General features: G+C 56.6%; 1 protein-coding gene across 1 annotated transcript in view; it reads left to right on the forward strand.

The window, feature by feature from the left end:
* The first annotated feature begins 5389 nt into the window (after positions 1-5389).
* The window catches only part of LAMC3 (laminin subunit gamma 3), a 60042-nt gene continuing 52593 nt past the window's right edge, over positions 5390-12838 (forward strand). Inside the window, exon 1 of the mRNA XM_033123745.1 lies at positions 5390-5765. Within this exon, the coding sequence (XP_032979636.1) occupies positions 5390-5765 (376 nt within the window). The remainder of the gene's footprint in view (positions 5766-12838) is intronic.

Consider the following 12838-nt stretch of genomic DNA (forward strand, 5'->3'; position numbering starts at 1 on the left):
CCAGCTGGGAGAGTTTGGCCCAGAGCTGGGGGCAGAGGCTGTTTGAGAACCTGGAAGGAGAGGCCCTCACTTTAAGCATGCACGCATTCATTCATCCATCATTCATTCATTGTTTCATTCATCATCATCCATCATTCATTCACATTCAGTCATTCAGATTCACTCATTTTTTATTTATTCATTCATTTACCGTCATTTATCATTCATTCATTACCTTTTATTAGGCATTCTGTGAACCCCCACTCTGCTGCCTGTTCAGGGGTTGAATCAGACCCTTCCCTGCCTACTCTCAAGGGGCTCCGATTCTGGGTTGGGGGCAGACAGACAAGAAAACCCACTGAGGGGCAGCTGGGATATTTATTCTACCCACAGGGTGGGTTCCATAGCCCTGGTCTCCCTGGCTGGGCCCATCTGTGGGCAGCATGTGGGTGCAATTGGGCTGTGTGTGGGTGCTATCTGGGCATAGCAGGGACCTAGCCACGGGCATTTCCTTAGGGAATGGTTCCTTGGTTGCTGCCCTGGACCCTGGGTGTCTAGAGAAAGTGGGAGCCGGACCTAGCAGGGGCCAGAGGCTGGGTCTAGGGCTGGAACACCTCCTCTTTACTCTCAGCACCCCAATGTTTATTCTGATCACTTCTACCAGTTTATCATCGGGGCCCCCAAAATCAGGGCAAATTTCACCATTGTTCATCACTCTGTCCCCTGTGCAGGCTCAGGGCCTGTCATATGGACGCAGTCAAGTTCTGTCCGGTGAATGAATGACGAATGGACAGCCACTGGTACCTCCCTCAAAGCCCAGCCTCTGGCCCCCACACCACCCCAAATGGGCCATTCTTTGTCTAACTGGGTCCCCTCGATTTGAAGGGCTCCCCAGGCTGACTCATTCTGGGCCCCACACAGCAGTGGGGTGGGGATAGTTGCTGGCTGAATGGTGCCATGCCCCCAGGCCAGCCATGTCCCTCAGCCTGTCTGAACTTGTTAACTTCAGGGAGAAGACGCTTTGTGAGGGTCACAGCTGAGGGGCCCTTTGTCAGCTCCCATCAGCAGGAGCCCTCCCTCTCTATCTCGCCTCCCGTCCTCTTACAGGTCTCCACTGAGCTGTCACCTTCTCTGAGAAGCCTCCCCTGATTGCCCAAACGAAACTCACCCTCTCTCGGAGTTCATCTCAGCCCCTCATCTATTTCCTTTGTGGTTCTTACCAATGGTCTGTCACTACCTAATTCATTGGTTTGTTGCCTGGGTCAGTGACTGTCTCCCTTGTTCTCTGGGAAGCCCCATGAGGTTGTGGGCTACCCACTGCCTGCACCATGGCTACCCCAGTGCCCAGCACAGGGCAGGCCCAGAGCACGTGCTCCCTAAAGGAAGGAAGGAAGGAAAAAAGAGAGTAAGATAGGAAAGCAAGGAAGGAGGAAGGAAGGAAGGAAGGAAGGAAGGAAGGAAGGAAGGAAGGAGGAAGGAAGGAAGGAAGGAAGGAAAGAGTAAAGTAGAAAGGAGCATAGGCTCTGGGACCAGGTCCACTGGGGTTTGAATCCAGGCTCTGTTGCTGACTAGCAGGGTGGTCTTGAGCAAGGGGCTGCCTCTGGCTTAGCCTCAGTTTCCCTGTTGGCACTTTCCTGTGCAGGTGATACACTCAGTCCATGCCTGGCCCCCAGGAAGCCTGTGTGATGGCCATGTTGTCCTTGCTCAGAAGAGCAAGACGGCACCCCAGAGGGCGATCACAGTGCAGGGTCCTGGGAGGCTGGGTGTAGCCAGACACTAAATTCTCTTCCACGGTTCCCCATACATAGACCCCCAGTTCTGACTTCCTGCCCTGTCTGCCTGTCTGCTGAGCAGGTAGAGTCTCCCCACTTGACAGCAGGGAAGACTGAGGCCCAGGCATGCAGACTTACAGTGCCTTGGAGCCAGACAGTGTGGCTCTTGTTGTCCAGATGGGGAAAACGAGATGCTCCAGAGGGCCACAGTGAGTCTGGGCGAGGCTTCTTCCCCAGGCCTCCAGGGCAGGGCCCCAAGCCTGGGGTGGGGGCTGCTTTCCCCTGTGCTGCTGCCCCCAACCTGGGGCTCCAAGGAGGCTGTGGAGCTGTCAGGTGGGATCAGCGGGGTCCTGGCCCCATCTCCCCAGATTTAATTAACAGGCCTTTCATCTCTGTCTAGAAGGAATCCGCTATCTTCTGTCTTCTTAATTAATGTTCATTAAGCAAATCAGAACAGGGTTTTTCTCCCTCCTTTCTTCTCCTAGAAGGTTTTAACCCTTGCTAGAGGGACTGTACGGAGGGGAGTGTGCCACCTTTGCTTGCAGTCCCAAGCAGGAGACCAGGCCTCGCAGAGACTCCCCAGGTCCCTAGCACAGGCACATCCCCTACCAGCCACATACAGACCCCGGCCCCTCCTCCCACACCACCTCCATGCTGGCCCCCTTGGATTCCACCTCCATCCAGCTTCCTGAAGGAAACTGACATGAGCTCTGCTGCTCGAGATCCTTCCCAGGACCCCTGCCATCACAGGGACACTGGGTTAAGACGAGGGGCAGGTCGTGGGGCTGGGTCTCACCGTTCAAGGCTGCAGGGAAACTGAGGTCATGTGACCTGTGGCTTCTGTGGCCCTGCAAAGACCTGGGTTTCAGGTACTGTGTGTGGAGAGGGGCCCCTGGCTATAGGGATGCCTTGGCTGGGGTTGTGGTGGGTCCTGTTGGGAGGTGACAGTCAGCCTTCTCTTGATGGAGAGCTGGCAGCGTGCATTTTGTTGCCCAGTGTCCCAATGGTGACTTCCAGTTCTCCTGGGTCATTCCAAGTCCCTTTCCTACAGTTCCAGAAGTGTCTCTTGTCACGCAGATTTTGGGAGTTATCCTGAGGCTTTTTGGGTGCATAGACACTCCATGCCTGGGGACCACACTTTGCTTCCTGGCATCTGTGGACCCCAGCCCCTCCTTGACACCCATCCTGGGAGGAGCTGGCCGCAGGGATGAGACCTGGTATCGTCCCGCTGTGAACGTGTCCTCAGCAAAGCACGTCCTCTCTCTGGGCCTCAGTTTCCCCTTTGTATAACCAGTGCCCTGGACCCAATGACTTCTGGTCCCAGGTCCACCGGCTTTGCAGGACTGGCCAAGGTGTCCTTGGCCACCAGGGGGCGAGAGAAGCCAGTCCCGTAATGCAGACAATATCGCCACCTGCTGGTAGATTGTGGGTGAACATGCACAGCAGGATGTGGAGCGCAGGGAGAAGAAACTGGAAAGGCAGCAGGCCCAGGGAAGCCTGGAAGGAGACCTCCTGCAGACCCCGACTGAAGTCGCCAGCAGAGGCAGGCTGGTCCCTTCGATGGCTGCTGCCAGGAGCTGGGCAAGGTCCGTGCACCCAGCCGGTACCTCTTGAAGGAGGCAACATCTCTGGCCCAGCCCCTATAGGATCCGCCATGTGGTTCCTGCTCATTTACCAAACATTCTCTGAGCTGCTTTCAGTGCAGGCCTTGGGGACACTGGGGCGAAGCACAAGAGGTCCCTGCCCCGCCATGAACCCAACTCTCAGCTCCCGCTGACCCGCTACAGGACGCGGCGCTATCTCATCACCACAGTGCCCAGCACCCCACATCACGGCACCTGCACCGCGCTCCAGCACACCCCCAGGACCAGCTCCTCACTCAGAGCTGCAAACATGCAACAGACCTGCCCTCCCCAGTCACACCTCTGGGCCTTTGCACGTGCTGTCTCCTGTCTGAGATGCCCTTCCCCTACTCCTCCTTTACAACTCAGCTTACTTGTCGTCTCTTCTGGAAAGTACCCTCCAACTCCAGGCACCCCACCCTCTCTGCACCCCAACGCTCCATGCACTGCCTTCTGTTACATCCTGTCAGCCTGTTCAGTGACAGGTGTATGGCACCTCTCCCTCACTGGCTGGGCAGGGTTGTCTGACGCACCTCTGTGCCTCCACACGGTGCAGGGTGCACAGTGGGCCACAGCACGTTTGCTGAGGAACAAATGACTGTAAACACATGGCCACGACCCAGTCTCACAAAGCAGGCCAGAACAGCCTTGGAATGACATCAGGCTGCTTCCCCCTCTCCAAGCAGACCGAGGGCTCGAGAGGACAGGACTTGTCTTCCTTACAGTGATTGCAGTTTCTTGCCCACTCTCTCCATGCTGGGCTCTGAGCCAAGCCCTGGGCGAGTGCTGAGGTCTTTCCCACAGGAGGGGCGGAATGTAGGGAACTGGTGTTGGAGGATGGCTGGAAGGACTGGAGGGGCCAACAACCGGGGGACACTGCAGAACGGACCCCCTGGGAAGCTGCCAACACCAGAGGCTCTGAGACCTCACCCTGTAACTGCAGCCAGGGGCCAGAAATAAGAGTCGAGACGCTACAGCTACTGCCACCATCCCACAACGGCTCCCAACCCCCCCAGAGCGTGAGCATGGGAAATGTGCTGCTGCAGAAACCTCCTCTTGTGACCTCGCGTGTCACCAGAAGGGCAGAAGATGGCCCCTGCCCACTTCCACTCTCCAAATCTCAAGGGAGGACATTTAACTAAGGTGGCCCCTAGTTCCCATCCAGGACCTTAGCTGCAAAGGCTGCCGCTGAAAAATAATTCTTAGCATGTTTATTTCTATTTCCCTTAGAGTTTTTCTGGGAAGCGCTGCTAAATTTTATCTAGTGTTCTCTCTAGCATCTTTTGATAAGAGCATATGGCTTTTCTCCTTTGATTTACTAACTTTAATGACTGGAGAGTCAAAAGGGGCAACCCCTGGAGAGGAGGGCAGGGAAGGCCTGTCTGAGGTGATGTTTGTAATAAGACCAGGTTCCTTCGGTCACAAATATCCGGTTAGAATCGCTTTGCTTTGAGAGTAGAGAGTAGCCAGCAGCAGCAGCAGCACTTTTCAGAGTTAATGGAGACATGGAAATGTGAGGGACCATCCCACGAACCTGCCTTGAGTGACCTCACTGCTAGAAGAGGTGTGCAATGAAAGACCAGGGTAAAGACCCTGCTGTCCGCTTTTATCTCAGGAGTCGAAAAGCACTTTCCACTTAACGAGCAGCCCTTGAAACTTCACAACAGCGGTAATGAAGCTGCATCGTGACGAATCCCATTTTACAGACAGGACGATGAGGCTCCGAGGCTAGGGACCCCCCGCAGAACCCGGCTAAGGCCGCTCAGGCAGCTGCAAAGCCGGCACTCCCGGGCGCGTCCGCCAGGGGGGGTAAGCACCAAGGGACGGAGCGGTCGGGAGGTGGGGATGCTGCCCGCCGTGGGTCCTTCCCCGCGGCCCTCCCAGCCCCGCCGCGGGTCCCGCCCTCCGGGGTAGGCGGGTCCTGGCGCCCCGCGCGGTCCGCGCCCACCCGAGCCGAGCCTGGCGGGGCAGTCGGACGCGCACGGCCGGGAGCGCAGGGCGTCGGTGCCCTTGACCATGGCGGCGGCCGCCCTCCTGCTGGGCCTGGCGCTCCTGTCGCCGCGGGCGGCCCGCGCGGGCATGGGTGCGTGTTACGACGGCGCGGGGCGCGCGCAGCGCTGTCTGCCGGTGTTCGAGAACGCGGCGTTCGGCCGGCTGGCGGAGGCGTCGCACACGTGCGGCCGTCCCCCCGAGGACTTCTGCCCGCACGTGGGCCTGTCGGGGGGCGCCGGGGCACAGTGCCAGCGCTGCGACGCCGCGGACCCCCAGCGCCACCACAACGCCTCCTACCTCACCGACTTCCACAGCCAGGACGACAGCACCTGGTGGCAGAGCCCGTCCATGGCCTTCGGTGTGCAGTACCCCACCTCGGTCAACATCACCCTCCGCCTGGGTAAGCGGGGGCTCGAGGCACCACCACCAGCATCTCGTCCCCTCTCCCCACTGGGGGCCAGAAGCAAGAGGGCGCAGGTGCTGGGCGACTTGGGTTGACTGTAGGACCCAGACTTGGGGAGCTCAGGAATGGGACCTGTGCCCCCCAGTAGCGGGAAGGTTAGACTGATGAGCACCCCCTGGGGTTGGGAGGGGTGGGAAGTCTCTGGGGAGCCCTTCACAAAGCAGTGGGTCTGGGTGCAAGGACAATGCCCTGCAATGGCTGGCCGTCCTAAACCCAGAGCTGTTGTGGGGAAAGATGGGAGGTGACCCACCAGGGGGTGAACTAGTCAGCCATTTAGGGCAGGAGCCATCTGGTCCACTTCCGGGGGCTCAGTGAATCCCTGAGGCTGTGTGCGGGCCCCTGGGTGTGTTCTTGGGGTAGGAGGAGCCAAGGCATTTATCACCCCAAGGTTTATCCTTCAGAGCGGGAGCCATGCTTCATGCTGCCGTTGGGTGGCTGGACGGAATGGCGTGGCTTCTCTGCTCTGCCCGTGCATCCTCTACCCGACTCCATGCCAAGGTGCAGGAGCCTTAGATTCTTGGGCATCAGCATCCAGAGTCTGGACCCAGCCTTTGGCGCCCGGGCCCTCCCCATTGCCAAAGGGAGTGCCCCCGCCCCTCTCCAAGTCCAGCCCAAGCCAGGAGCCCCTGGATGTGCCTGGCAGTGAACCAGGCATCTGATCTGTTGCAACCTCCGCAGTCCTTTCAGGGAGGGATGTTTCCACCCATCTACACTCCATTATCTGTGGGTCCAAAATCTCCCAAAGCTTGGAAAACTCAAAGTGTTTTATAACTCATGTTGGCTGCTAAATCTGACCTGAGGCTATTTATAGACTTTGTTTATTCTACTTCGAGTGACTATTCATATATTTTGCTGCTGAAATCTCGTTTGAGTACAGCCTATGGCCCCAGACCCAGCGGGGGTGTTAACGCAATCCAAGGTGTAAGGACTGCTTCATCTCTGTAAACTCTGAAAAGTTCAGAATTGCAAAATACATCTGGAGCCAGGCAGTTTGGAGAAGGGATTATGGGACTGTATCACCAGTTTTCAGATGAGAAAATTGAGGCTCAGAGAGGTTAAGTGCTTTGCCTAGAGGCACACAGCTGCCAAATGGCAGTCTGGATATGCACATCTGTGTACATTATATCCAAGGTCAGAGCATGAAGTCCTTGACATGACCTCTACTGGTCACTAGAGTGGGCTCTTCCTAGCCCTGGGGGACAGTGCCTTGGGGAGGGCGGGGAAATGACATTCAAGTGAGGTGGGGGGACCCTGGACCCCCTCAGCAGGGCATGCCGGTGCTGGTTGCTGCCCCAAGAAACTCAGTTCCCTGGGCCTTGTCACCTTCTCTTGGCCCTTCAGGACCAAGAGGTGGGACTTCTAGATGGGGCGCAGTCTCTACCCAGGCGGGCAACAGGAAACCACTGGGGGAGGAGAGGTGGGGGAGCTGGCTGGATGGGGCTGGCAGAACCCCAAGGCCACAGGGGAAGGAATCTGGGACAGGGTGGGGGTTGTAGAGGAGACGTGTTGTTCCGTGACAGAGGGTGCGGGTTTGGCTGATGTGTTACATGTGTCGGTGGAATCCAGGGGCAGGCAAGGGGCTCAGCCCAGGCACCACAAGGTGGGAGGGGCAGGCAAGCATCTGGATTTGGGGGCAGTCCCCACTTACCCAGCGCTGGCTGTGTGCCGAGCCCTGGTTCAGCTGTGTGGCCTCGTTGAACTCCAGAACGCTTAGCAGCGGGCGGTTTCCATCCTTCGGAAACCAGGGAACCTGAGGCTTAGAGATCCCGTCCTGAGTGTGGAGCCAAGACCTTCCACACACTCACTCACATTCACACACACGCTCACACGTGCTCACCCGGACACACACATTCACGTAAACACATTCACACATACACTCTCGCTTTTACACACACCTTCACACACACTCACACTTATTCACACAAACACATTCTCATACACTTATACACATTCACCTTTACACATACACACACTTGCATGTACTCACATTCACACACACACACACACACACACACACTTTGTATACTCTGCACCAACCAGTGTTCTCTCCACTATGCATACAGCAGTAGGCACAGAGGGGCTCCAGAAGTGCATATACTTGTACAGTGAATGGAGAAAAGAATGAATGAATGATGTCATGTCTTCTGTCTTGTGCATCTGGGCCCAGCTCAGGGCTCTTTTGCCTGCTCTGGAAGACAGAATAGGATACAAATCACAAAACGGGGCTTTGGACTCAGGCCAGCACAACCACTCAGTGGGCAGATGCCATCACCTCTCCAGACCTCCGTTCCTCTCTGTAAAATGGGATAAGAGTTGCCCCCTCCTGGGCAGCTGTGCAGGTTCCATAGCTTAGGTGGGCCACGTGCTCACAGGAGCTGTGACAGTCCTTGTGTGTGACCAACGTCACTCTGCTGAGCACAGCTCAGAGCTGAGGTTTCCCCTGGGGGTGGCCTCTACAAAGGGATTGAGAAATGCTGGCCAAGCTGGCTCCCAAAAAATATCCTGACCCTGTTTACGTCTGAGGGGTACCGGAGACCCACAGCAGTGCCAGAGTTGGCCCATGTTTGGTTTCACTGGACTTTGGTTGGCTTCGCGCTAAGTCATGGATTGCGTAACACAGAGGGAAGAAGAGGTCTGGGTTGTCAGTGTTCCCAGTGGAGGGGGCCTGTCGTCAGACGAGGTGGGCCGTGGAGCCTCTCCTTCTGGTCCTCAGGCCACCTCCGCTGGCTCCATCCCCATCTCCTTGACAGCTCTGCTCGTGGGAGGGGAGAGTGGGTGGCCGCTGGCCTGGGGTCTCCTTTGGGGAGTGGGGTGAGGGGCAGGGGAGGGAGAGGCAGCCAGTCCGCCCCAGGATGGAGGTCGCTGCTTTCCCAGCCCCCGCGAGCTCAAAGACATCTGGTCCAAATCTCCCAGTTGCTAAGCTGAGCCTTCCTGTCTGGGATGAAAGGCCACATCAGCGTCTGGCAGCTCCCAGCCCTGTGCTGAAGCCCAGGGAAGAGGTGGGTTGAGACCTGATGGTGGGTGGAGGGTGTGGGGGAAGGTGGATGGTCATCAGGGGAACAAATGATTCTGGGGACTCTCACCACGTGCTAAGAACCCTGCCGAGTCGGCACCCCACAACCCAACACGATTTCTTTTATAGACAGAGAAACGGAGGTTCTGAGGATGAAGTCAGTTGCCCGGGGTCACACAGCCAATAAGTGGCAGACCTTGAGGCCCTCCCCCAACTGCGCTGCCCCTGGCAATGATACTGGTCCAGGGGAGGAGGGTCCGAGCCTTGCGTTTGGCTGTGGCAGGGGGATCTCTTCGTACACTTTCTTGGATTCCTGAGAATCTCCTGGAATGACTGAAGGACCCTCGAGTCTCCGAGCAGATGAGTTGTGAGCCCCTGAGTGAGGGAGGAGTTGCAGGAGGAACTGCCCACCCCCCAGCCAGCCTCCGCTGCCCTCCTGCAGGCTGGCTTCTCCGTGCATTCATCAGTAGTCTCCCAAGCCTGCGGGCTATGGCCCTCCAGAAGACAGGCTGGGCCCACCCAGGAATGACTGGGGATTTATGCTCTGGGAACACACACAGGGTAAAGGGGCCTCGATGAGATCTGAAGGGTAGTGGGAGTTGACATAAGAATGAAGGACATTCCAGATCGGGGACAACACGGGGGAGCTGAGAGGCCACTCACTGTGTCCTCGGACCCACACAGCCCAAACGGATGGAGCGGAGAGGACGAGGAGAGGCCCCAGTTGGGGCGGGGCCTGGATTGCAGGAGGACCCTGCTGGGCCCCTGAGGAGCCCAAAGCCAGCTGGGTCTCCTGAGCTTTGGCCCCATTGCGTCTTCCTGTCGAGTGGGCGGCCGTGTTTGCATTGGCTGGGGCCAGCGTGGGGGGGCCAAGTCCTCCTTCCTGCTCCCTGGGGGTTCTGGCTGGAATACTGGGGCCCAGGCAGGTTAGGGGGTCAAGGCAGCAGCGGGGTTGGCCCCCACCCAAGAAGCAGCCCCCCCATGACCCGTGGGCCTGGCTGGTCTGGCCTCCCAGGACTGAGCCAGGAGTTGCGGGAGAGATAAGTCCCAAAGCCCAGGAGGGGTGCAGACATCCTCGGGGGGGCCCCTGCCCCATCTCCCACTCTAGCTGCCGCCAGCTGCTCCTGCAGCATGGACGCGAAGGTGCCATGATGTCCGTCTTTCCTCCTGGTCTTTGCATACGCGGGCAAAGCGCATCTGCCCTGCATACTTTCTTCTCCTGCTTTCTTCTGGATCACCCATATCTCATTCGTAAACAAAACGGTTGAGTGCCTACTGCGCGCCTGTCCCTGTATCAAGCCCTGGGGATGCAGTCGTGGACAAGCACCCGCTGCGCCACTCAGCTCAGCGGGGACCTCCTCCAGGAAGACCCCCGCCCCCAGGATTGGGCAGAGGGCCTGCCTGTGCAGTTCTTGCAGCCCCTCGCCTTTCCCCATCGCCGTCTGGATCGTGCTGCGTTGTGGTTTTGGTTTGTTTGTGTGATCACACTCCAAGCTGCAGAGGGAGTGCCTGTTTTCACAGCTGGCCCCCAGCACAGGGCCCCCTGGGCAGTGGTGCTCTGTAAGTGTTGGTGGAGCCGATGAATGGAGTAACAGCTAACCGTTAGTTGTGTGTGTGCTGCGTGCCTGGGACTAGTCTAAGTGCTTTGCAGGCATTTACTCATTAAGCCCTGTTATCGTACTGCCCTTTGTGCCAATGGGGAAACTGAGTCACTGTGTTCCAGTCACCCAGTTTATCGAAGGGAGGGTGGGTGTTTTGGCCAAGGCCACAGAGCTGGTAAGTGGTATCACCTCTACGTCGTGTTTCCCTGGGAAAAACGGAGTAAGTGAATGAATGCAAGAATGAATGGCTCCCAGCCTTCCAGATACATCCAAACTCCTAGGCTGTGGCATTCACAGGGCCCCAGCCTTCCTCCTGGCCCTGCCCGGCTCTTGCTCACCCTGGGCTCCAGCCACTTCACCCACCTCCCTTCCCCTGCTCCCCCTCATCTCCATGCCAGCCCTGCCCCCCACTGCCCCTCTCCCCATCTTGTGCCCTGGCTTTGCCTGTTGGGATCGTGGTCAACGTTTGGGACTGCACCTGCACCTCTCACCCAGTGTCCCCCTGAGCCCTCGACTGGGTAATTCGAGCAAACTCCTGCGTGTCAGCGCTTGGATGTCACACAGTGCTTCAAACTTAGTGTCCGAGGGTAAAGGTACCCATATTCATAGCTGCATTGCTCACAGTAGCCAAAGAGTGGAAGCAACCCAGTGTTTGCTGATGAATGAAGAAGCAAAATGTGACGCGCACACAACAGATTATTCAGCCTTAAAAGGAAGGGGATTCTGACACATGCAGCAACACAGATGAACCTTGAAAAAGCGGTATGCTGAGTGAAATAAGTCAGACACAGAAGGACAGATACTGCACGATTCCACTTATATGAGGTCCGTAAAGAGTAATTCATAGAGACAGGAAGTAGAATGGTGGGTGCCGGGGGCAGGGAGCAGGGAGACGGAAGGGGGAGTCGTTGAATTGGTAGTTTCATTTGGGGAAGATGAAAAGCATCCTTGGGGTGGATGGTGGTGATGATTGCACAGCAGTGAGAATGTCCTTAATACCAATGAACTGTACACTTACAAATGGCTAAGAGGGCAAATTTTATGTCACGTGTTTTTAAAACTAAAAAGTAAAGGCATCCTCCTATTCCCCTCGTTTCTCTAGGCACTGAAGCAAGAACTCAGGAGTCAACTGCGATTCTTTCTCTATCCTTTGACTTCATTATTGAGCAGATCACCAGATCATTCTCCGGAATGTTCTTTGCGTTTGCCCTCCTCTTTATTCCCACCCAGCCCTTCCTCGGTTCTCTGATTTATTGGGATGGTCTTGAATGGCCTGCATCGTCTCTTGGCAAATGTGTAGTTTGTACATTTCAGTCATGTCTCAGTTCTGGAGCTCAGAATCCTTCTTAACACAAAGCCCTAGGCAATCATCCATCAGCTAAAACCTGTTCACTCTCTCCAGGTTAGACAATAGGCTTGACAGTCTTGATCGATATGTGGGGTTTAGGCTCTTGGCCTAAAGATGAGAGAACTGTGACGTGCCCAGTCCCGATTCAGCCTGGCTCTCATGGTCATGGGGATTCCCCAGCTCCTAACAGGGGTTCATTGTGCCCCAGACTGCCAAGTGCTAGGGTGGGAGAGGAAGACAGGAGCAGTGGACGGCCAGATGGTGGAGCTGAGGGCCCTGCTGTGAGCTCCCTGTAGGCTGGGAACAGCTCTGCCCACCTGGTTCTGATGCCCACAGCGGGCAGTGCAGCCTCACCCACGCGTTCCCAGCTCAGCTTCCCACCCTGCCCCCTCCAGTCCCACTCCCAGGCCACTGCTCCCCAGATGGCTCCAATTAAAGGGCTTTGTTTTGTTTCCATTTTCCCAAAATAAGCCTCTCCGTTCAGAGCTCCTTCTCCTTGGCCAGTTCCGGATGTGGGCCGGCCTGGCTTTATGAGTGTCCTCGTGTCATTCCTGATGGGCTTTGTGTCCCAGCTGGTTGGAGAGGACATGACTTGGGCGGCCTCTGCAGTCTTCATGGGCACCCCTTCCTGGGCAGCTCCTTCTTTTTGGGCCCCACAGAGCCCGGAACGGAGAGGAGCCTGGTTTGGAGCGGTGACTTTGGGGCGAGACAGGCCTACAGTCAAGTAGAGACTCAGCTGTTTTGTGCATGACGTGGGGCAGGTCCCTCATTAGTAAAATGTGCACAGCGATGGTACTGTTTGGGGATGTTGCAATACAGTGTGTATAAAGCACTTAGCAAGGTGCCTGGCACATAGTAGGTGCTCACTAAATGCTGGCTGTTGTTAAACAGACTCATTCCGGGGTCAGGACTTGCAGACACATTGTGACAGTGTCAGCTTTGTTTTCAGGCCTATCTGTCTCAACTCACTCACTGGATTATAAACTCCTTGAAAGTACAAATCATGCTTTGTCTTTACTCGCTCACTGGGCGAGCATTTAGTGAGCAC

Source organism: Rhinolophus ferrumequinum, chromosome 12 (genome assembly GCF_004115265.2).
Source record: "Rhinolophus ferrumequinum isolate MPI-CBG mRhiFer1 chromosome 12, mRhiFer1_v1.p, whole genome shotgun sequence".
Classification (NCBI taxonomy): Eukaryota; Metazoa; Chordata; class Mammalia; order Chiroptera; family Rhinolophidae; genus Rhinolophus; species Rhinolophus ferrumequinum.